Source organism: Aquila chrysaetos, chromosome Z, assembly GCF_900496995.4.
Source record: "Aquila chrysaetos chrysaetos chromosome Z, bAquChr1.4, whole genome shotgun sequence".
NCBI lineage: Eukaryota > Metazoa > Chordata > Aves > Accipitriformes > Accipitridae > Aquila > Aquila chrysaetos.
In genome coordinates, this window is record NC_044030.1 from 35,418,937 (window position 1) to 35,441,422 (window position 22,486).

Consider the following 22,486-nt stretch of genomic DNA (forward strand, 5'->3'; position numbering starts at 1 on the left):
AATCAATATATGTGCAAGTATGCCTTAGTAACACTCACTGGGGGGCACAGAATATCAATGCCTCTGCTTCATACCCATGCTTGCTCATGCGTGTGGTCTCCCCCTCTCCTGAAAGGAAAAAGACCCAACAACAAACAATGCTGGGATTTATGTCTTAAAATGGCAGACCTACTAATTTTATGTTGTAAATATACTCTAATTCGTATCCTAATGACTGTTCAGTTGTGGATTGAAAAATATTTTCATATACCCTGCCCTGTATTCTCCCACTGATAAGAAACATGGGAATTGGATCCAAAATGCCACTGGGTGCCTACAGGAAGTTAACAGGGGGCAAATCTGATTATCTTGCTGCATTATGTATTTTCATGATTTTGCATGTATTTTATATAAGAATAGTTCCATTTCAACTTAGTTCATGGCAGGTATACTTATAACTGAACAAAAACCCAGGACTGTTGACAGGGAACACCATGAGTTTTGAAGGATTTCTGCATATATCATTTAGTTGAAAAGGCCCTTCCTCTCACTTAATAAGAAACTCTTAGTTTGACAGGAGTAGTCCTCCAGTCCCAGAGCAGTTGCAACTAATACTGCATTCCCTTGTTATGTTGCAACTTTTTCAAAGAATATTGTTGTTACTTAAGTTACAGCACGTAAAAGTGCAGTAGGTATTTTTTCAAACTTTCAAATGGTCAGAAAAATACTCAGTTTCAAACACACCCCCACACAAGGAGTCAGCAATTCTTGCAAAATGAAGCTCCTGTCATGGATCATTTAATGTGTCTGGACAAAGGCACATTTTTTTTCCAGCACACTTAAAGGAACTTCACTTCAATCAGTGGCAGACAAATATGTTTAAACAGTCTTCCCATTGTAAATGTATTGGATTTGGATATTAGGGCTTTCCTTTGGTGAGAATTAAGCAAGTGCTTTGTCTGCCAGAGTGCCACAGAGTACCCCATTGTGTCCACTTTTCCAGCACATATATTTCTGCACAGCTGATGATGTCCATTTGTTATGAGGCAACAGCTGTCTGACTAGTCCTTCAATGAAACTGCTGTTCCAGGTAGGGACAGCTGGTCTGCCACCAGGTATGGCCAACTTAGGGGAGATACTTTCCAAAAGGTCACTGCTCTGATGGTGTATCTGACTTCTGCCCAATGCAAATGATTTTGTATTATTCCCGGAAAGATGCCAGTTGTCCTCTTTTCAACCAACTATTTGAAGAAAAGAGCATGCTTGCTACTCCTTGGGCGCTGTGTTATTATTTTGTGTTGGATGCCATGCTATTTTACTGAAGCATCATATTTCTCAGACAATGTGCTGCTGAGTTTGGGCAGTGTTATGAAAATGATCCTATTATACTTGGAGTGGAAACCTAACAATACATTTTGGGGAATTTTATGCTTTCATCACCTTAATATTTGTAACCATGGATATCTATTTTATGGTAAAAACTATGTTTCAGATAGGTTACTTTTCAACTAGCTATAGAAAAATGATACCTCTTCTTTTCTTTCCATGTCCTCCCAAAATGTCTATATGTTGTATGGTTACATTTCTTAATTGGCATGCATGTATACATACATATAAAGAACCCTTTGCTTTGTGGTTTGGAGAGTAAAACCATTTCTATGCATAGCATGCAAGATCCTTTATGCAACCTATCTATAACAGCATTTTGTTCTCTGGAAAAAAAATATATCGATGTCATGTTTAGTCCTGAATTATTTATCCTCTCATCCCCTCCTGGCAGCTGTCACCCTATGTCTGGGGAATGCTCCTGCAAGCCTGGCTGGTCTGGGCTCTACTGCAATGAGACGTGTTCCCCGGGATTCTACGGTGAGTCATGTCAGCAGATCTGCAGCTGCCAAAATGGTGCTGACTGTGATAGTGTGACTGGAAAATGCACCTGTGCCCCTGGATTTAAGGTAAATAAGTCTCACAGTCCGTTTTCGACTCCACTGCCTTTACTTAAGTGCCAAATTCTTCAAGATGCCAGAGTGTCCTTTCTCCATCACAGTAAAAGAGAGGTAGGGATATTTAGGTACCACTGGGTGTGTTACAAGATAAGACCCTGAAAAGGCAAAATTTGTGATTGGTTCTCAGTACTGAAATGAAGCCAGTTTAAGAAAGAAAAGTTAGTTGCTTTACAAGACATAGATAAGAATGAGGGTGTGCTGTTGATGTGTAAATAAAGAAAGGAACGGCAGGTTTCAGTCATTATCTTGATGCACCAACTCCTCATGCTCCATCCAGAGAAACTCTAGACAAAGACATTTGTTTTTACAGTTCAGGACAGATTATTCTGCAGCTTTTACATACGTTTGCTGTTACCTGTGCATTGGATGCTAATCTAACACAGAAAACATTTTGCAGTATGACTGTTGTTCTAGGAATAATAACTGTGAAAACTTCATCCAAATTAATTCTTAAAAATATTTTACATATCCACATTATTTTCTATTAAACTGCTGTCTTACGGTGTTTTGGTTTCATAAAGGTCTTCTTTATTACTGAAAATACTGTCCATTGATCTAACCAAGTGCTGTTAGCTATGCGACCTGAGCTCTCACAGCAACTCATGGGAAACTAATACTTACTGTGGACTTAAAAACCATGAAGGACTCCCTCTCCCTTAAATTCGGGATAACTTAGTCACAGTGTAGGACAGCCATGGGCTGTATGTTTTCTGGCTTTTGTAGCACCTGAGTCAGTCCAGGTCATTTATTAGTAGTATTGTCTGAACCTCCTCAAATATTTTTTAGACTCTATTTTTGTGTAATTCAGGGTGCTGCTTGTGGTACTCCTTGTCTTTTGGGGACATACGGAGTAAACTGTTCATCTGTGTGCAACTGCAAAAACGAAGCCATCTGTTCACCAGTAGATGGTTCTTGTGCCTGCAAAGCAGGTAAGTGTCTCTATAGATTAATTTTCTTTTTCTGTAATCATAAAATGAAATTGAGTTTTTGAAGTAGAGAAGAAGAAAGAAACTTAATAAAAAGCAGACCACATTGAAGGCCATATCACTAGATACTTTATGCTTCTGCTGCTCTGGGAGGCAAAAACTAGGAAAACATCTGCTCGGAGAAGAGTGCATGTACCTCGTGTTCATGTTTCCTTGATGCAGTTCTCAGTGGGCTGGATACTGTGGCTGGGTGAAGTACGAGTGTTTACTCTGAGATGGGCCACCACTTGTGTCTGGTGGCAGTGCTATGGTCTACTAGAAGGACTACTGTATACCATTTACCTGATGTCAGCCTTCCTAGTCAAAATACATAGCCTTGTTTCCCCTCAGCCTGGGTGAGCACAGCTCTGGCTGCCACCCTCGCCCCTCTCAGCATCACAGAGGCACAGGCTTCTTCCTGCCAGTTTAGCACTGATGTTGATACCTACTGGCAATTTTTTCTATTTGAATACTGTTTTCCTCAGCAATTCTCTGACAAAACCTTGCCTAAACCCCTTCCCAGCCTATGCCCTCTACTGTTCCCTGCTTCCACAAGAAACTTTCTGAATCTCCCAGTATTAGTGTGAGTGGACTCATGCTCCTTGACCCCTCTGCCTGGCTCTCTCTTCCCAACAGTAATTTTGATGGTCTACGTATCTCCACCAGAAGCTGTATGTGTCTGCCCACCTCTCCATCTCCCAGTAGCACATGCCTTTGGCTGGAACAAAGATACCTGAGACATCCTCCAGCGGTGGTTCTGCACAGATCTTTTCCCATATAAAGGTCTACAGGTCCACATGGTGTTCCTGTTCAATGCAGAATATGCTACTAAACTCCACTTAAAGATCTGCTCTTGCAGTACACCTGTTCTCTTTTTCACTTCTGCTGTGAGGAAGGATTTAAAGTCCAGCATCCCTCAGTTGTGATGCTGGATTGCTGAGAAGAGAGGGGCTGTTGAATGCTCCCAAGCAAATCGTGTACCCAGTCCATGTTGTAGACCCTGCTGTCTAAAAATGTTTTTCTAAAAATACATGATGGTTGAGACGGGGGAAGTGTTAGAGTTACCTAGAAAAATAGCCACTACACTTGTCAGGGACTGATACAATTAAATCAGTCGTGTAGCAAATGTGGAGAGTTTCCAACTTCTACTCTCACTAGAGACAGTGGAGCTGATTTAATTCTCTTAAAGTAACTGAGTAGCTACTGCTAAATAGCTAGGTTGTAAGGAGAAAAACTATTCCTTGAGCCATGCATAATCCTATCTTCTTGTGCACCGTGCAGTTTTAATCATACTACGATGAAAAAGGACAGCAAATGGTGAGGTTAAACTAAACCCACATACTTGTCATGTAAATGAAGGAAACTTATAAATCCTGGGAAGTCACTTGAGACAAAGTGTCTCAATTTTCTAGCTAGTATAGTATAACATTTTTTCCTGAAATGACCCCTAAATTCAAAGTTATCAATCCAGGGCACGAGGCAGCTTCATTTCTATACATGTGTTTTGCATAGGCTATTGATTAAGCTCGGTGCAGAATTATTTTTCCCTTCGCTTTACTGTAAACAAGGTACAAAATTAGAAACTTGGCTTGTGTCATTGCTGATGATAACGTATGACTGGCTCACGCCATTTCTCTTGTATCCAATAGGTGATCACATTTTAAAAAATCTATTTACATTTCTGTCTATCCAGTGCACAGTCTACGAATCATTGCTATCAGGCATAATCAGTTGTGAATGCTGCATTTTAGAACCATTTTCCCTTACATTCCTTTTGTATTTGGAGAGAAGCACAAAAATAATCTAAAAGGTCTTCTGCGTATCCTTGGAGAAATCTGATTTATACACTACTTTTATGTTTTCACTATTTTTTTCTGTCTAAGATTTCTGTTAAAACCATATTGCAGAACTCTCTGTATTGAACACTGGTGGAAGAATTATGAAAGCAGCAGCTTAGTCTAGGGAAAATATTCCTTATTTCTTATATTCAGGCTATGCCTTAAAACTTTCAGTATAGTTTAGTGCTTCTCGGTGAAATTTCAAGGTGTCTCTGTTTTCATTTCAGATTTCCCATCAATTGCTTTTGTATGTTGGCATCCATCTGCAAATGTGTGCTGTGCACAGATGTTACAAGGTGCCCTTGAGCACCTTTGTTCAAACCCCAACAAGTCCTCAGCTGAAACTGCTGATACTAGCCTGTAGTTAACATTAGCCTGGTATTGTGCATCTCTCAGAGATGCCACATGGTAGGCAGAGGGAAACATGTCCTCAGAGAGGAACAGGGGAAAACCTGATTAATTTGTCACTTTAATTCTTATACTTGGCAGGTTGGCATGGTGTAGATTGCTCAATAAATTGTCCCAGCGGTACCTGGGGACTTGGCTGTAACTTAACTTGCCAGTGTCTTAACGGAGGGGCTTGCAATGCTCTGGATGGAACCTGTACCTGTGCCCCGGGCTGGAGAGGAGAAAAATGCGAACTCCCTTGCCAGGTAGTTTAATAATTTCACTGATTTTTGCACTGTAGGATAATACTGGGCAGGAGGACACTCCTGACATTCTTCTGACTTCATGGGGATAAGTCCCTAAGGAACACTGCACCTGATAGCCCATATACGACTGGGTTCAAGATCAGGAACATGCACCAACAATTCTTCTGGAAGAGCTCTGCTGTGCAGCACACCAAAGAACACAAAAAATGACTACACAAAATGAAGATGCACAGATGAACACTTTTTCTGCTTTCACACTTTAAAGTTGGACCTCAAACTCTTCACCAGCTCCTTTAGAATTTCTTGAATAACACAGATATATTACAATATAATGGTGAAGGAATCACCTGAACTGAACATAAACCTTGTAGATTCCCCTCCCATATCACATTCAAGCTTCTGTCAGTTTGGACTAGCTCTACTGAGCAATAACATGATAGGAATAGCTGAACTACAAAGTAAGACTGGAAACCACGCCTCTGTTTTGAATGAAAATTTGTTCTGTTGAACTGCTCTTGGAATACTCAGAAGTGATTTTTTGGGGGGTTGTTTTTGCTTTTAAGATGAGGCATAGCATACACTGATGTAGTGAGTAAAGTGGCAAACAAATTCTAAAATTTTCTGGAAAGCTGATTAGAGTACAATCTGTGCACTTTTATGCAGTGTTTCCAACAATGCATCTCCATCAGAAGACTAATTTTTCTTTTTTCTAAAGCAGCTTTATTTATCACTTAGTGTCTGATTCTGAAGGATGATGAGATCTCCCAAGCTCCATTAGCTCTTCCAAAACTGACTTATTAAAAAAGATAGGTATTGCTTCATGGCATTTGCTTCACTGTTCCAAATATAGCAAAATAATGCTTAAAAGCATTTCTATATCAGGTAATTTAGCATGCCCATGCTCATTGTCTTGCTCTTGCTCTCTCTCTGTGTCAAATGATGTCCATAAGCATTTACATATTTAAATTGCATGTTCTGCCTCAAAATTCCAGAGCAGGAGAATAAACAGAAAACTAATTCCAATGTGTCCAGTGTTGTCTGATTTTTTTCTTGTTTGAGCAGAGAGTTTATTTAAATCAATCTATTTCAATTTGTTTCAATAACTTCAGAAAATTAATATCACTGCCCAGGTTGTTGCTCAAGATTTGACTGAAGTTTGGACTCCAGGCCAAAAGGACTGCTTTTCAACAACATATTTGAGGACTTCCTTTCTTTCCAAATCTGATTATATGCAAAGGAAATGCTTAATCTTTTCTTTTTTTCCATATAAAAATGTATTGTTGAAATGAGCAAAAGGCTCCTTATACTCAAGTAATGTAAGATTTTGTTCTACTTTAGACTTGAAAGACTGGATATTGAATAGCTAAATCCTGTGGAACTCGGTAGAAATGTAGGCATGAACATCAAAGAACAGCAGATGAATTTTCATATAGGTTTTATTCTGATTTTTAGTGTGACCGAGAACAATTTGTAGCCTCAAATTTAAATGATTGGGTTTTAAATCTGACATGCTTTTTCCTTTTTTGCCTTTGGTGTGAGTAACGCCACAGCCAAAACCTGAGCTTTTTCCATGTTTTTTAATTTGGTTTGTAAAGATTTTGCACTTTTCAGTTCCACGGATTGATTTTTGTATGGAATTACCCCCAAATGTATGTGCCACCTTCTATGGAAGAAGCAGAAAAGGCAAATTCAAAAGTTTAGAAGTAGCTCCATGAAAATCAGCTGTGCCCTTTTGGCACAGCTGAATACACCAAGAGGAATGTTCAACTTGTAACTTTATTTTCTCTTGTTGGTTCAAAAAATGTTGCATAGCCAAATAATAATTTTGTTTTGTGTACTGTCTCATAGCCAAAGAGCTTCTCTTTTTAACACAGTATTTGCTGTAGTGCAGAGGGAAGGATTTTTAATCAAGAGAGTGATACGGTTTGCATTGTTTATGCAATAAACTTCACACTGAAGATATATTTTAATATAGCGTTTTACTATTCCTTTTTTAGAAATTGTGGCTCTGTGTGCTATCCTTTTTGACCAATACATAAAGACCTCAGGATCTGAGACAGAAAGGAGACTGAATTGCTTTCCCATCAAGGGACTCGCAGGTCCTGGAGTAGGAGCTCAGCTGTAAGGGAAGTTAGAGGGACAGTACAAGAAAGCTTTCACCGCAGCCTCTGGTAGCGTAGGTTACTGTGTTCTGAAACACCGTCTCCAACTCCATTAGTCTGGGATTTTTCAAGACAATGTAATTAATTCTTTATCATCTCCTCTTAAATGAAAGACTGAAAATGTAGGACCCTAAAATGTTCCAAAAGCCAGAAGCTTTTTATATTAAGAAAGCAGATTATGGATTCAGGAGAGATCTGTGGTTGCTTTTTGAGGCAGGACTGACCAGAACTTGTGCTCTTCTAATTACCAGTTGTTGTCATCTCTAGGTTGTTTTTTTTTTGTTGCCACAGGACGGCACGTATGGTATGGATTGCGCTGAGCGCTGTGACTGCAGCCACGCAGACGGTTGTCATCCCACCACGGGTTACTGTCGTTGTCTACCGGGATGGTCAGGTACAAAAGAGACTGTCGTGAAGGTCAATGAGAGTTTCCACTATGGTGGGACTTGGTCTTGCCTTTTGGTTTTGTGGGTAGAGGAGGAGTATGTGGGGTTGGAAGGAGAAAAGGGCCAATTCTGTGGCTGCCGTGTCCCTTCTGTGATTCACAGGTGTGGAAACTTTGTCGAGCGTGGGATCTGCCGAAAACTGGGAATAGAAGGGGAAATCTTAAAACTTGGGTGCCTCCTCAGTATGATTCCTTATGAAACTGGTGAATAGCTGTAAATATTCAAGGCTGTGCTGGCAGCTTTGGTAGGTAAAGCATCGCATCCAGGAACTCAGAAAGCTTTGCTCAGGTAGCCAAAAAGAGGATAAATTGTGCAGAAGCTGTGCTGCCATTTGAGTTTCTCAAACTTTTGAGAAAATTACATTTCTCTGCATATACTTAGTTCTGTGTGAAAATTGTTGCACTTTTTTCAGTTTCTCCAGCATTTTCATGGTTTTAAGAACTATATATTTAATTATTCATCAAAATTTGTGATTGGCACTGTTGTTGTACTCTCTTGTTTGTGGTAAGCAAGACTTTTTGAAAATATGACAAAACTATGCAGAAGGGCAAGCTATCATGAAATGTTCCCTTTTTCTCTAGGAAGTAGTTTTAGTTCTCACATAGATTTTTAAGTTCCAAGTGTTGGGAAAACTTGAGAAGACTCTTCCATCTTCAGTAAGGATTAATTGACACTATAAGTTTGCCCCTCTTGGAGTGTTCTGGGCTTTGTGTCTCACTGTGATACTGTAGTGTTGTGAGGGTCAGGTTTCATGTTACCTGTCTGTATGGACTCCTTCCATTTAATAATGGGACGTCAGCATGAAAAACACACCTTAAATGAACAAAGCATGTTTCAGCTGTGAAATGGATATTTTTTTTTTGTGATTTCAGGTAGAACCTAGTATTATTTATTATCCACTCATTTATAAGTTAATATTTTTCCTAACTGACTGGCAGGTTCATGATATAATTGTTTTCTTTTTTCTCTGGTGCTTTCAGACATAGTAGATGGAGGTGAGCAGACAGTCTGCAGCAAGTAATTTATTTGACAAGCTTAGCAAATCGTTGTGCTCACAAAAGTTTGTGTAGCACTTATGACTTCCTCAAAGAGTCTTTACTGAGTTTTTTCCCAAACTTTAGTTTTTATATGCTTTTTGTTTTGTAGCTCTGTAGATGGATCACAGGCATTTTGTTCAAAGTACCTAATGCTCTGTGTCTACAGTTCAGGTTGACTAGTTGCAGTTGATTACAGCTTACCTGGTGTTTTTTTCTACTTTCTGTTCTGATAAACATGACTTTTATTATTATTGAGGGGGGTAGGAAGTGGAAATCTGTAGTGTATACAGAACCCATTTATTATTTGTGCAATTTGTCTGTATATTAAGCTTCTGCCAAATTCTTTGAGAAGGCCTGTCTCACTGTTGTGTCTTCCCGTTGTTGCCCTTTTTGGTGTGAAAGAGAAAGGCTTCCAGAGCCAGCACTCACCTAACTGAGCCAGGAGTTTGTTGGTTTTATTTTCTTGCCACAAGCTGCAGTGTGACTTACCATCAGCCACTCAGATACCTCTGGAAATGACTACCACAAGAGTGCAAAAATAGTGAAAGTTATTTGAGCAAATTATGAAAAAATACTATTAGCATTATACCATCTATTGCTGTTTTGTGAGACACTACTTTGTGTTTATTTTGTTATGACGTTAATGGCCTTTGATGACTGTTCTTTCAGGTAGTTTCAAGTAATTATGTGTGTGTGTTTTGGACACACTTTCTCAAACTTATATTTGGATGTGCTCAAAATATGAATTCTTAAATTAATAAATGTATTAAGCAAAGAATACCCACATTAAAAACATGTGAACAGTTGCTGATCTTGAGCAACCATGGTGTAGGCAGTTAGAGCCGTTCACAAGTTCCAGATGTACTCAAAATACATATTGTGAGTTTTCTAAAACTGAGGCAAATCATCAGAGACCAAAAGTATGTTAATGAATGAAGCCAGATTAAACCCATAGTTTTGAAAGGCCATACTAAAAATCCAGCAACTCTTTGTAACAGGTTATAAAAATTACCTAGCCAGTGTGGTATAACTGACCTGGGATGTGACAAAGGTTTCAAGGATAGCACAAACCTTGACTGTGCTTGAACCAAGGTATTGAAAAGGAGACAATATTTTTGCTTTAAGTGAAATTTATTTTGTCTTCATATTTAGAAGGAAAAAGATTTCACTAGAAGGAGACTTCATGTGCAATTATAGATAAAACTGAGTATCCATGCATGGATGATGTTAATGGCATTTACACAACAGCGTGTGTAACAAACTAGTTTCAACATGTTGGTGATGTCTAGACACACAATTTGACATAAACGGCATAGTTTGCTTTATACCCAGTGTCTGGAAAAATCCTCTTCCCACACTTCACATGTCAGAGCAATACCCATGAGGAATCTGGTCTTTGTGTAGATACTTATATTTAGAATGATTAAAAAAAGGAGAGAATACTTTAGAAACAGGTTCTCAAATAGCTGTACTGTAATGTTACATTGCAGAGATAGCATTAGATTGTAGGATTAAGAAGGAAGGTTGTATACATATTTATATGCATAATAGGTGGAGAAGCAGACGGAGGATTTGTGAAAATACAGGAAGGTACTAAAATGCAACAAATTATGTTAGAATAGCTTAGATTTTTCCTGTTAGATTTGTTAAAGTAACCATCAGACTTACTAGGTTTTGGTAGTTACTGTTACCTACCGAAAAAAAACAAAGAGAGAAAGAAACTGATTTTTGGATCAGTCTAATACTTATCTAATCCAAATGAAGGATTTAGTTGTTTAAAAACCATTGGGTAGGTACTGTTAAAAAATAAGTACATTTGAAGAAGCTTAAAAAGGTGAGCTTGTGAGTCTTTTTTCTTTTTCAGCAAGAATAAATTGATGAATCCAAGGTGAACTTCCCCAAATGTTTTGATGCCACCAAAATTATATGAAGTTTCTGAAACGATATTTTAAATGCAATGTTTTTCTCAGCCCTGTGAACAGAGCAGTTGTCTACGCTTTCCCCAGGGAATTTCATCAGAGGGAATAGTTTATATAACTTTGCAGAAATAAATGAAGGGTGGAAGAATTTTGCCTTGCTGGGTAACACAGTTGTACCATAATGCTGGGGAACAGGAAACATGCTGCAAGTTGAGGGGGAGTCACTGTCCTGACGGGTACCAGGGGAGCTCTGAGCCACTGAAGGGGGCACAACTGCTATTCTCGTGTATCAAAGGGCAGCCTAGCTAACATGCTACCCTTTAGTTTAGTCTTAAGATAGAGCTGCAGCTGAGCACTGGGTCAACAATAAGATGCTATATGGTTTAGGTTTTTTAAGTAGTTTTTTCTTTATTTTTGAACATGCCCAATGTATTATCTTTTGCTCCTTACGTCCTAGTTATGAACGAAAGTGTGAGTTCAGTTATTGACTATTGCATTGTTATGAGCTGTTATAAAAGTCAAGAAATAATTAAAATTGGTTTTAATTAGGTTCTGTTTTAATTTAGGGTTTCTGTTTTTAATTTAGGTTCTGTTGCCTAGGACGACACTTACATTTTTCATCTTAAACAAAAGTGACTTTGTTTATAGGACTCCTGTTAGAAATCGTGCCCTCCCTGTAGTTTACACCAAGTGCTCCCTGTACAGCAGCTTAATTCTGCTTAGAAAAACAAGAGTTACGGGTGATGTTTTTGTCCTGGTAATCTGACCATTCCATCATGTTCCAGGAGCCACATGACAGGATGGCACAAATGAGAAACATTTGCCCACACAGAGGATGATGTCTGTCCAAACACTCTCATCCCTTGACATTTTCACTGTATCTTATAAATAACTTTTCTTCCTTCAGAGGGAGCGCAATAGCTAGACAGTGGAGAAGAGTAAGAACCATTAAAATAGCAAGTGGAAGAAAGACGCAGAAAATGTACTCCCCCAATAGGTAACGATAATTAATTGTCCTAATAATTTATACCAAAACTTTAAGCTAATTTCCATTAAAAAGCCACCTCTACCAATTCTCTCAATGACCACAATCCAGCAAGCACCACCGTAACTGTTAATTTCATCCCTTAATCTTATCTGTTCTGCAAGCAGCTGTCAAAATACAGTTTCTCCAAATTGCCTAAAAGATTAGAGAATTCATATTCTCGCAAACTGAGATTTCACATTAAAGCATTGTAAAAAGGGCAAAGGTTATTCTCCAGACGGCTTATTTGTTACTGTATTACAGTGATGTGGGTGTTACTGGTAACACATTACTATTGTGCTTTCTTGGGTGCAGTTCTGCCAGATCTTTCTGTTTGTGAAGAAATGTCACGTCATACCGATACGACATTTGTTATTTTTAAAATCAATTTAAAGGTTGTGCAGTGCCAAGGATTGTGAAATACCATTAGTCTGCTAGCTGTACCAAAACAATAGCATTGGTTTATGGAAAAGACAGATGCAGTAATATCAGCCTACATTTTACCAGCGTGCATAGTATTCATCCATATGCGACAGCAGATAGGGAGCTGGTGACTTTTTGCTGTGCCGGACACCTGCTGACACTAGTCAGATTGCCCATCACCAGATGTATTGTTTCTGTGAGGAAGTGCTGTGTCTTTCCATGTGCTCCTGACATTATTTCTAAGAGGCACATTTGTTGCTGGATTATAACAGGGAGGACTGTCATCTGACACCCACCCCACTGATGCAAATAACCAGGTCCCCTGGGAAGCATGAACTATAACTCTCCCTTGCTCCTTAGCTTTTAATGCGTGCATATTTTTTTCCCCTCCTACATAGAAGAAAAATACTTTTATAAAAGAGTACTGTCATGGGTCTCCCTTATCTTAAGACTGAGAAATGAGCTGCTGCTGGAACAGCATGTGTGATGCTGGTGCCCCATTGCACCCAAGCCAAGAACCTCTTGCAAGAAACATGGGTTTCCCTCAACCTTGGCCGATTTCCCCTGGGCTCCTGAAGCACAAGGTCCCATTGTGATGAATACCCAGTGTGCCGCAAAGTGGGCACATGTATGTGGGCACTGTGTCATGATAAACAGCATATTTACTTTCCAAACTTAGGGAGATGAATCCTTCAATAAGATGTCTGCCCTACCCTATGTCTGGACTTCACTGTGTCTGTATCTCTATTTCCTGTGGATTGTGGTGGGTCTTTATGTGGAAGAAATACAACACTTTTAGAAGAACTTTAAATCAGTAGATTAAATGCATTTATTTGCTACCTGTCAAGAAGGTAAGAAAAGGAGAAATATTATTTTCTTATGACTAAAAAAAATGAAAAGAAGAGCACCATTGGAGTGGATAACAGTATGTAGCAAAAGTATGGCCTTCAGAAAGATACTGGGGATATCTCAAAAGTGATTCTTCCACTAAAATTTGCAGATACTGATGTTTGCCTTCAAACTCTGGTACAGCACTGGTTTTGTTGACAAGCTTTTGTAGCTGGCTTCCTACCAAAACTTGCGGGGCAAATTCTCTTGCTGCTGCAGTGAAGAAGCAGCAGCCTGAACTTTTGGAGAAAAATCTTTGATCCTTTCATTAGCTCCTTAATTTGAGACACTTTTATTTAGTCTTCTGGCTATCTTCACCTAGGGAGCAAGGTACTTCTCTTCCCTTAAAGACAGTGAGAGTACTTCTAAATAGTGCCTATGAAGTTTTCCACCACTTCCCTGTGCTGTTTCTCCCCTTTCTTTGGGCTGCTCATCCAGCATTTGACAGAGAAGTAGGGAAGCAATTCTCACTATCAGAAGTCTCAGCTTCCTTGAACAGAAGTGATCTAGTGTTTTTTTCTCTTAAATATGAAGGGTGAGATCTTGGACCATAATGGAAATGTATCATTAACTTTAATGACATCAAGATTTCCCCAATCTGATGATTGGGGCTTCATCATTTTCTTGTTTAGGGTGTTGTATATGCAGTTTAGCTCTGACATATGGGAAGTACATCAATATACAAATAGGTTTTAATTCTGAGAGACTATACTGGAAAGTTCCATGTGTTGTGAAGATAAATTGTATAGCAAATACATGTTCTTTATGAAAAAATTATTTTTAATGTTTGGATGACTTTTTATCAGACTAATGGAAACATAATAAGCTGGAAAGTAGCACTTAGTCCAATAATAAATTTGCCTGGGAAGATTGTCAGAAATAATTGATATATTTTTTTCCCCTTCGAGTGCTAAAAGAAATTAGCTCTCTGTTGATCTGACTTGGATGGATCATTGAGTCTCAACTTAAAAATATAGCATAGGGAGTATGTAAACACTCTGCTAGCATGGGTGGAAACACTGGTATCCCTAAAGAAGTATTTACTTCATTCATGCAATTACGAATGCTGGGGGAATGCTGATTTAGATGTGAGGCCCCCAGCATAAAGCACTGGGCATTAAATGCATGAGCATTTCTTCAGAGCAGCTTAGCTGAAGTTTATCATGACCATTCAGCTATTGCCTAGCAACTTGTGAAGGCCATCAAAGAGCTCTTTGTCCCTAGCTCTGGCAAAAACATCTCCTCACAGATATCCTTATCAGTATTAAAATCAACATGAAAACTTATCAGAAACAACTTTATTGCATAAGAGATTAATAGTCGCTTGAAATTGTGGCAATCATAAGCCAGTACGCTGTTGATACCATTGTTGTAAAAGCTGAGTCTAATCTTGCTTTGTAAGTTCTAGTAAAAATGTTTGTTTTTCCTCACTAATTTCTAGCTTTTCTGTAAAAGCATAGCTTGCTTTGCTGAAATTTCATATAAAGCATCAGAGTCTGGAAAATTCTTATTTTTCAGTCCTTTTAATATTTCTAACCTATTCCTTCTCAAAAATACACGTATTTGATTTTTACAGCTGTAAGATGGGAAAATCAGTTTCTCATTTTTAAGTGACTTGTGATCTTATCTAAATAACAGTGAATGAGTGAGATTTAAAACTTTTTATAAGTAGAGATGCAATATATCACAAAATGAATTAGTATTCTGCTTTGCTACATTCATTGTTGACACACACAGGGGTGAAATTGATTTTGCTTATGATCAATGGTGAATATAATAAAATTCCTTTTATATTGAAACAGAAGTACTATTCAGCACTTTTTCAGTATATTATATTGTCATAATTGTTATTCAATGATATTTAGGATACACTGTTTCTTTGCTAAGTAGAGGGATATCATTCTTCACCTGACTACCTCCTCATAGGGGGTGAAAGTGGGAAAGGAAAGGTCATTTATTCAGTTTCTGTAATGCGTAATTTTCCCTGTTATGTACTGGGGGAACTTTTTCCTTTTTCATTTTTAGTGGTAGTTGTTGGCACTTTTAAGTATTGTGGCTCTATGCAGCATGGGGCCCATTATCTTTTCTATCCCAGTGTGCCCAGTATCACCATTTGACACTATGCTGTCATAAAGCATCCTCTGTGCACAGATCAAGACGATATAATTGAGCTTGGTGTTATTGTATGTCACTGGTCTGCATAATCTCTGATAATGCACTATGGTAACTCTTGGCAACCACTGACTTGTTAATAGTGACCATTGTATACTGAACACCACTGAAACCCATCAAGACTCTGTGAAAAATGTCTTTTCTTTAGCAGGGTTCACTGAGTGAAGCTATGTATGATATGACAGATAACACTCACGTGAACAGAATGCCAGACTTAATTCTGAAATGCTCTGCATGTGTCTGCTTGTGGTTTCACAGACTTACAAACCCAAGTTTGCAAATTTGGGAACCTCAAGCAGAGCAATCTTATGCATCTGAAATAAGTGGTCTTGTTTCTAAAAAAATGCTGTGATCTCATCCTGCTTATGTGCATCAGCATCTCTCAAAATCAAACCACTCTCTTTTATCTATTTATCTACAAATCAGGAGTTAATGAAAAAGTTCACCCAGGCTACTGAGAAGCAAGTCTACACTGCCTCTCAAATGTAGATGAAGATAGAAGAATGACATTGCCTATGCAGGCAAAAATGGAAAAGTAATGATATAAGAAACCTTTCATTTTCTTTACAATAAATTTGTTTTAGGTCAGTATTAACTAATGATCGTTGTACAGTTAGGGCTTTTAGGTGGCCCGTGTAGTGTCTGCTGCTGGTTAGCCTCTGGATTCTAAAAGGCACGTGTTTTCTCTCTTGCTGGTGTTGATGCAATCCGTTGAGCCACAGTCCAATCCGTTGATTATTCCATCTGTTGATTGTCTTGCAGAGAAACAAACAATTTGAGAGTATGGAGCTTCACCTTTCCTCTGTTTAGAGAGTTAGTCTTTGGATATAGGCAGCTTTACATAGCACATGCTGTGGGGGTTGAGGTATCACCTCTGAGTCTGTTCTATCAGTAAACAGTGTAATTATTCTTCAGTATTGTTATGAACAGTAGGTTTTGCTCTTCAAAGTTAAAAGATCTTTTTCTTGTCACATGTGAAACTGTTTTGCTTTTTTAGGACTCTGGCAGCCAGTGAACCTGTGGCATATTTTGCTGGAAATACTTACAAAGCAAGACATGCTTGTGGTTGGATTCAATCCACTTTTTCCCTTAGTAAAGGGCTTCATTCAGTAGAGGCGCTACAATAATACTTAATTGTTAATGCAAAGTACTGTAGACACAATAAGGTCTGAGTTCCACAGTGGTGCCTGCTGGCATTTAACATGCAGCGTGCTTTTAAAAAGCAGATAGTGGAAGAAACAAACAGGAAAGTTATATTTAATATTGCTGCATTGCAAAGACAAAAACCATCCCATGATTGGATTATTATAATTAATGGTTTGTATTATGATTTATGTATAGGGGTTCAGGTTGTGGCCATTTTATAATGAATTTTATGCCAAAAATAGTTAGACAAAGCACTGACTGACCAGCATCCTTAACACTGTTGCAGCTAAGCATTTTGGAATGCTCACATGGTGTGTTTGGAAACCCTTTGTGTGTGCTACATTTTTCCATTTGGTATGAGGCTGAGCACTAATCAGCTCACCACTAATTAGAAATCATTCTGTGTCCTGCACCCCATTATTACACAAAATTATGTCAGACCTTAAGAATTTTTACATTCAGAAGGAAAAGTTTCTGCAATACCTTTTGTCATGCATCTCCCTAACATAAAATTTGAAAATAAGCTTTTGCTGTTTTGAAACAGCCATTATGGAGGAAGCAAAAGCAATTACTTTGCTGCAGTTGAATTACTTTCTGCTTTTGATTCTCTTTATTGATACCAGTGGTGAAAGTGAGAGGAATAAAAGAACTTTTAAAATTTTTATATGTATAAAGGTCTTGGAAAATTATGGAACTCTTTATACTATTGAGAGTTTTGCATTCATCTTTGTAGATCTTAAAGTATCTAAATGTAGATCTGCATTGGTGGGCAGAAAGCCTGGAGGTAGCATCCCGTGGAGCTCTTACATGGCATGTAAAACTGCAGAAGTGCTTTCCTGTTACACAGCTCAGGATCAGCCCTTATGTACCTCTCATCAAAACTGGAATACGAAAGAAATTCACTGTTCTGGGGGAAGGCAGGAGTGGAGATGCAAATTTACCTTGTTCTTGTTCTGTTTTCCTGATGTTAGTGATATGTATTCATAAATGGGTTTTGTCAGCTGTGTTTTAAAAATGAGTCCTCTGAGGACCAAAGTTTTAAACTAACTACACATAAGAGTTCTTTACAAAGGCTGACAGTTTTGTTTATTTATGGTTGCAGGCATTCACTGTGACAGTGTGTGTGCTGAGGGACAGTGGGGTCCAAATTGCTCATTGTCTTGTTACTGCAAAAATGGAGCATCCTGCTCTCCAGATGATGGAATCTGTGAGTGTGCACCAGGATACAGAGGCACCACTTGTCAGAGAAGTAAGAATAAAATAAATGCTTTAAAATCTCTGTTTCTCCCTCCCTTACTTGGAGTACATATGATATAATACCATAATGCTTTGTTAATTATAGTATGAAGTACTATGAAACAGTCCCTGATTGGACATTTCGTCAAAATGTATGAATATACATGAATAAGTGTTATCTGAAATTAACAAATGTTTCCAACTAGTAGTGCTCTTCTTGTTATGGTACAATTTTATTCACTGACTGTGCCATGATGTCATTATACACACGACTTTCTAAGAAACAAATTTAGTAGGGGATTCCATTCTAAAGGCAAGCATTTCCAAATGTGATTGATGAACATTAATTTTGTAATAGGTATTTTGGTAGTTAAATGAAACATGCATGAGTTTCAGAAGCTAGAAACCTTAGCTTCCTGTTGAATTTGGTAGGAATCATTGGCTTACTTATTGCTTTTTTTAACACTTAGTTTGAAGCAGCAAAGAATGGCCAGTGGGATCAGGCCTCACAGTAAGCAGAAGGTATGATAGGTACCCATAGTTGCATTTGAAAAATTTGTCTCTGTAAAATTTAGATGTTACAAGATGAGAGATACAGATGAACTGAGGCAAATCATACCAGAAACAGAGAGGCAAAAAAAAGATTATATGCAAAATATCTACCCTCCCGAGAAGATTTGTCACAGTCTGCCAGCAGTCTAGCTGTCTTCAGTTTGAATTGTTGAAACTGTGAAGGAAAGGTGTTCAGAGAAGAGAAATGTGAGTCCTCTGCACTTGGAAGGGTAGCCCTGTTTTCAGAGGAGGTCTCCCAGAAACAGGGTCAAGAAGCAGGTGGGGTAAGGCCAAGCAGAGATGCTACTAGGTCCTCCAAGAGGCTTAAAAGGCAGGAGATGACATGAAATGATTACTAGAAGGTAGAAGGAGAACCAGAGGATGATGCAGTCCTAACAGTCCAGGAATGGCAAGATTTCAAGCTGAAGAATGTGATTGCCTATGGCACTACTAAATCCCACATTAGTGTGGCATTAATATTCCTTAAGCATTTCTAACTAAGTGCAGTAATTATTCTCACTATCTAATCTCTAAAGGCCTTGCAGTTAATCAGTTAATCCAAAGGCAGACTTAAAGTGTAACACTACATGTAAAAATGTTCCTTGTGTTTTGGAACTGTGCCTATAACCTGGACAAGAGGCTTCCAGTCCAGTGGCTCTCAGAGCCCCTCTCTGATGCGCAGTCTGCAGGCTGGGAAGACAAAGGTCATATGAATAATTTGGATCCCAGTCAGAAGTGCCTTTTCAGTAAACAGGAAGACCTTTTGGCACTGTTTCACTTGGAAAAGTTAATCTCTCTAGAGAGATCTGGCCACATAACTTGTATCAAGTGTGTAATTAAAAGACTGAATCTTGAATGAAATTAAAATATTGAAAAGATTCCAATTTAGTTTTTGACAGTGCTAATTGCCTCTGTGCAACAGGTATTTCTTTTGATATATTACCTAATATTGTAATTTATCAGGAATAAATGCCAAAAAGGGTTAGAGCAACAAAGGAGATTTTATGCAACAGTCTTTTTTTTTTTATTCCCTTTTGTTTTTCTTTTTTTAAAGAAACTAGTGACTTTAGCATAAGAATCAAGTGGATGACTCTCTATTCCTGGTCTCAGGTTCTCTAAAAGTTAGGTGATGCATAGCTGTCTGTACTGTGTAATGAGTACAGTGAGTACCTAAATTAAAGGATGACTGGAAAACATTTGTATGTTTTTTCTCAGTGAAAGAATGGCTATTTGTATTCCAAGTTAGGAAACACATTAGAAGTCAAGGTCTAAGATGACCCTACTCATCTACAAATAAAACTATCCACTGTATTTTTTTAAATTACTTTTCTTCAAATATGCTTTAAAAGATGTTCATGTTGTAGAGGACATATAATGTATAGCCAAATATGTATAATATGTAAAGTATATATGTATTTCAAACATAACCCAAGTACAGTGTGGCCTGACAAGTAATAGAATGTCAGCTAAGTCATTACTAACTGGAATATAGTAAACCCTTGAGAAAGATGAGCAGATCTCCTTTCATGAGTGTAAAGCATTGAATTCTATGAATAATAACAGCTACCATTGCAACTCTTGTGTATTTAGGAAGCAGAGCTAATTCAAAGTCAGGAACAAGTGCACTGAAGAGTAGTTCATGGCTATATGGAAAGTGCAGGAAGCAATGACTGTTTGTTCTTTCTGATTCCAGTTTGTTCCCCTGGGTTTTATGGCCACCGCTGCAGCCAGACATGTCCCCAGTGTGTACACAGCAGTGGTCCCTGCCACCATATTACTGGCTTATGTGACTGCTTACCTGGATTTACAGGAGCCCTCTGTAATGAAGGTACAGGTTGTAATAAAGACTGTATGGGATGCAGAGACCAAGCACTGTAATAATTTTCATTCCATCTCTTGGAAACTATAAAACCAAAAATCATTTCTGTTGTAGTACGTGCAGTTTATAAATTAGGATTCTTAAGCAGGTTTAAGCTGTTTGAACATTTGATCTTGAAGTATGAAACCCACTGTATTCTTATTTGTATTATTTGTATAATGAGTATGTATAATGGGCTTACCAGAATTTATGCCTTACTTTAACATTATACTAAGCAATACATTTCTTGATCCAAATATTAGTTGCTTTATCTTGAAATAAAGAAAATACAATCTTGTTCTGCTTATTAAGGAGCTCTAATTCTGACAACTTTTTCTCAGTGTGTCCTAGTGGCAGATTTGGCAAGAACTGCATTGGAATATGCACCTGCACCAATAATGGAACATGTAATCCTATTGATAGATCCTGTCAGTGTTACCCTGGCTGGATTGGTAGTGACTGCTCTCAGCGTAAGTATCAGCTTTTCTTCCTTTATTTTTAAAACAATGAATCAGGATTTGGCTATTTAAATTCTCTACTTTTTGGTAAAGAAACACTCTCTAAGTCAGAATTGAGGACTTCATGGTATGTAAAGAAGAGATTCTAAACTTTTCTGCATTTCATTGGCACTATCAGAAACACATTTATACTATGATTTTTCTAATAAGTGGGCTGGAGCATATGACAAGAGGGATCAATTTTCAGTCTTCCACTGCCCAAAGAGTTGTAGAGAAGCTGGATCAGACTTGTTTCAGAAGTGCACCGTTAAAAGACAAGAGGCAATGCTCACAGGTTGCAACAAGGGTGACTTTTACTAGATACAAGAAAAAACATCCTTACTGTGAGAGTGGTCAAGCACAGCAACTGTCCAGGGAGGCTCTGAAGTCTCCAGTCTGGAAGAGGTTGTGAAATTATCATCACTGAAGATCCTTTGAGCAGGATGTTGGAGATGCTAGAGCGCCTAAATCTTTTCGTCTTCCAACAGGAAAAAGTCTGTGACTTGATGAATCTTGCATTGCAGAGAGGGTTCTTGACCTGTTGTTTACTCATCTGTAATTATTTAGTCTTATCACAGTAGTGTTGTGAACATCCCAGGGCTTGTATACTCAGGATAGTCTTATGAATAACAGAGGTATTATTTTGCAAGTAAGGAGCTGAGTCACTGAAATACAGGGTGTTTTTTCTTATTACTGTTGCATAGAAAGCTACTAGCAAGGCTCAGAACAGAGCCAAGATTTTCTCAGATACAAGTTAGTATCTTGTTACTCTTGTTAAACATTTGAGCATTTTGTTAAGAAATTTTTCACTATGACTTGTTTTAAGTGTTTATAACTTTTTGATGGATTTTTCTCTTTCTTCCTTTTATAAATGTCTCACAGATACACATTTTTAGTGTCTTTCTACCTCACTCAATAAGTATTGTCTTGGTATGGTAAACTCAGTGCAGACTTTGTTGCTGACTTAAAAAGGAGAAGGGCTAGGCCCTAATTTTATTATGTTTCATCGAGTTATTTTATTAAATAATTAGGCATTCTCCAGATGCCTTGCTGGGTTTATGCAAATTACTGGTGACAGGAAAGAAATATCTGAAGCAAAGCTCACAAGAAGCATATCCAATTCCATAAGGTACCAAAATCACAGAATGGTTTGGGTTGGAAGGGACCTAAAAGATCATCTAGTTCCACGCCCCCTGCCATGTGCAGGGACACCTTCCACTAGACCAGGTTGCTCAAAGCCCCATCCAACCTGGCCTTGAACACTTCCAGGAATGGGGCATTCACAGCCTCTCTGGGCAACCTGTTCCAGTGCCTCACCACCCTCACAGTCAAGAACTTCTTCCTTACATCTAACCAAATCTACCCTCTTTCAGTTTAAAGTCATTACCTCTTGTCCTATCACTACACACTCTTGTAAAAAGTCCCTCTCCGGCTTTCTTGTAGGCCCCCTTTAAGGACTGGAATGCTGCAATAACGTCTCCCTGGAGCCTTCTCTACTCCAGGCTGAACAACTCCAACTCAGTCTGTCCGCATAGATGTGCTCCAGCCCTCTGGTCATCTTCATGGCCCTCCTCTGGACTCGTTCCAACAGGTCCATGTCCTTCTTGGGGGCCCCAGAGCTGAACGCAGTACTCCAGGTGGGGTCTCACAAGAGCAGAGCAGAGGGGGAGAGTCACCTCCCTCAA

General features: G+C 38.5%; 1 protein-coding gene across 4 annotated transcripts in view; it reads left to right on the plus strand.

Moving 5' to 3' along the window:
- The window catches only part of MEGF10 (multiple EGF like domains 10), a 112,070-nt gene that overhangs the window by 66,733 nt on the left and 22,851 nt on the right, over positions 1–22,486 (plus strand). For all 4 annotated transcript variants that reach the window (XM_030005237.2, XM_030005235.2, XM_030005238.2 and 1 more), the window contains exons 10-16: positions 1,760–1,934; positions 2,794–2,914; positions 5,278–5,441; positions 7,895–7,997; positions 17,761–17,907; positions 20,140–20,274; positions 20,646–20,774. In XM_030005237.2, the coding sequence (XP_029861097.1) occupies positions 1,760–1,934; positions 2,794–2,914; positions 5,278–5,441; positions 7,895–7,997; positions 17,761–17,907; positions 20,140–20,274; positions 20,646–20,774 (974 nt within the window). The remainder of the gene's footprint in view (positions 1–1,759; positions 1,935–2,793; positions 2,915–5,277; positions 5,442–7,894; positions 7,998–17,760; positions 17,908–20,139; positions 20,275–20,645; positions 20,775–22,486) is intronic.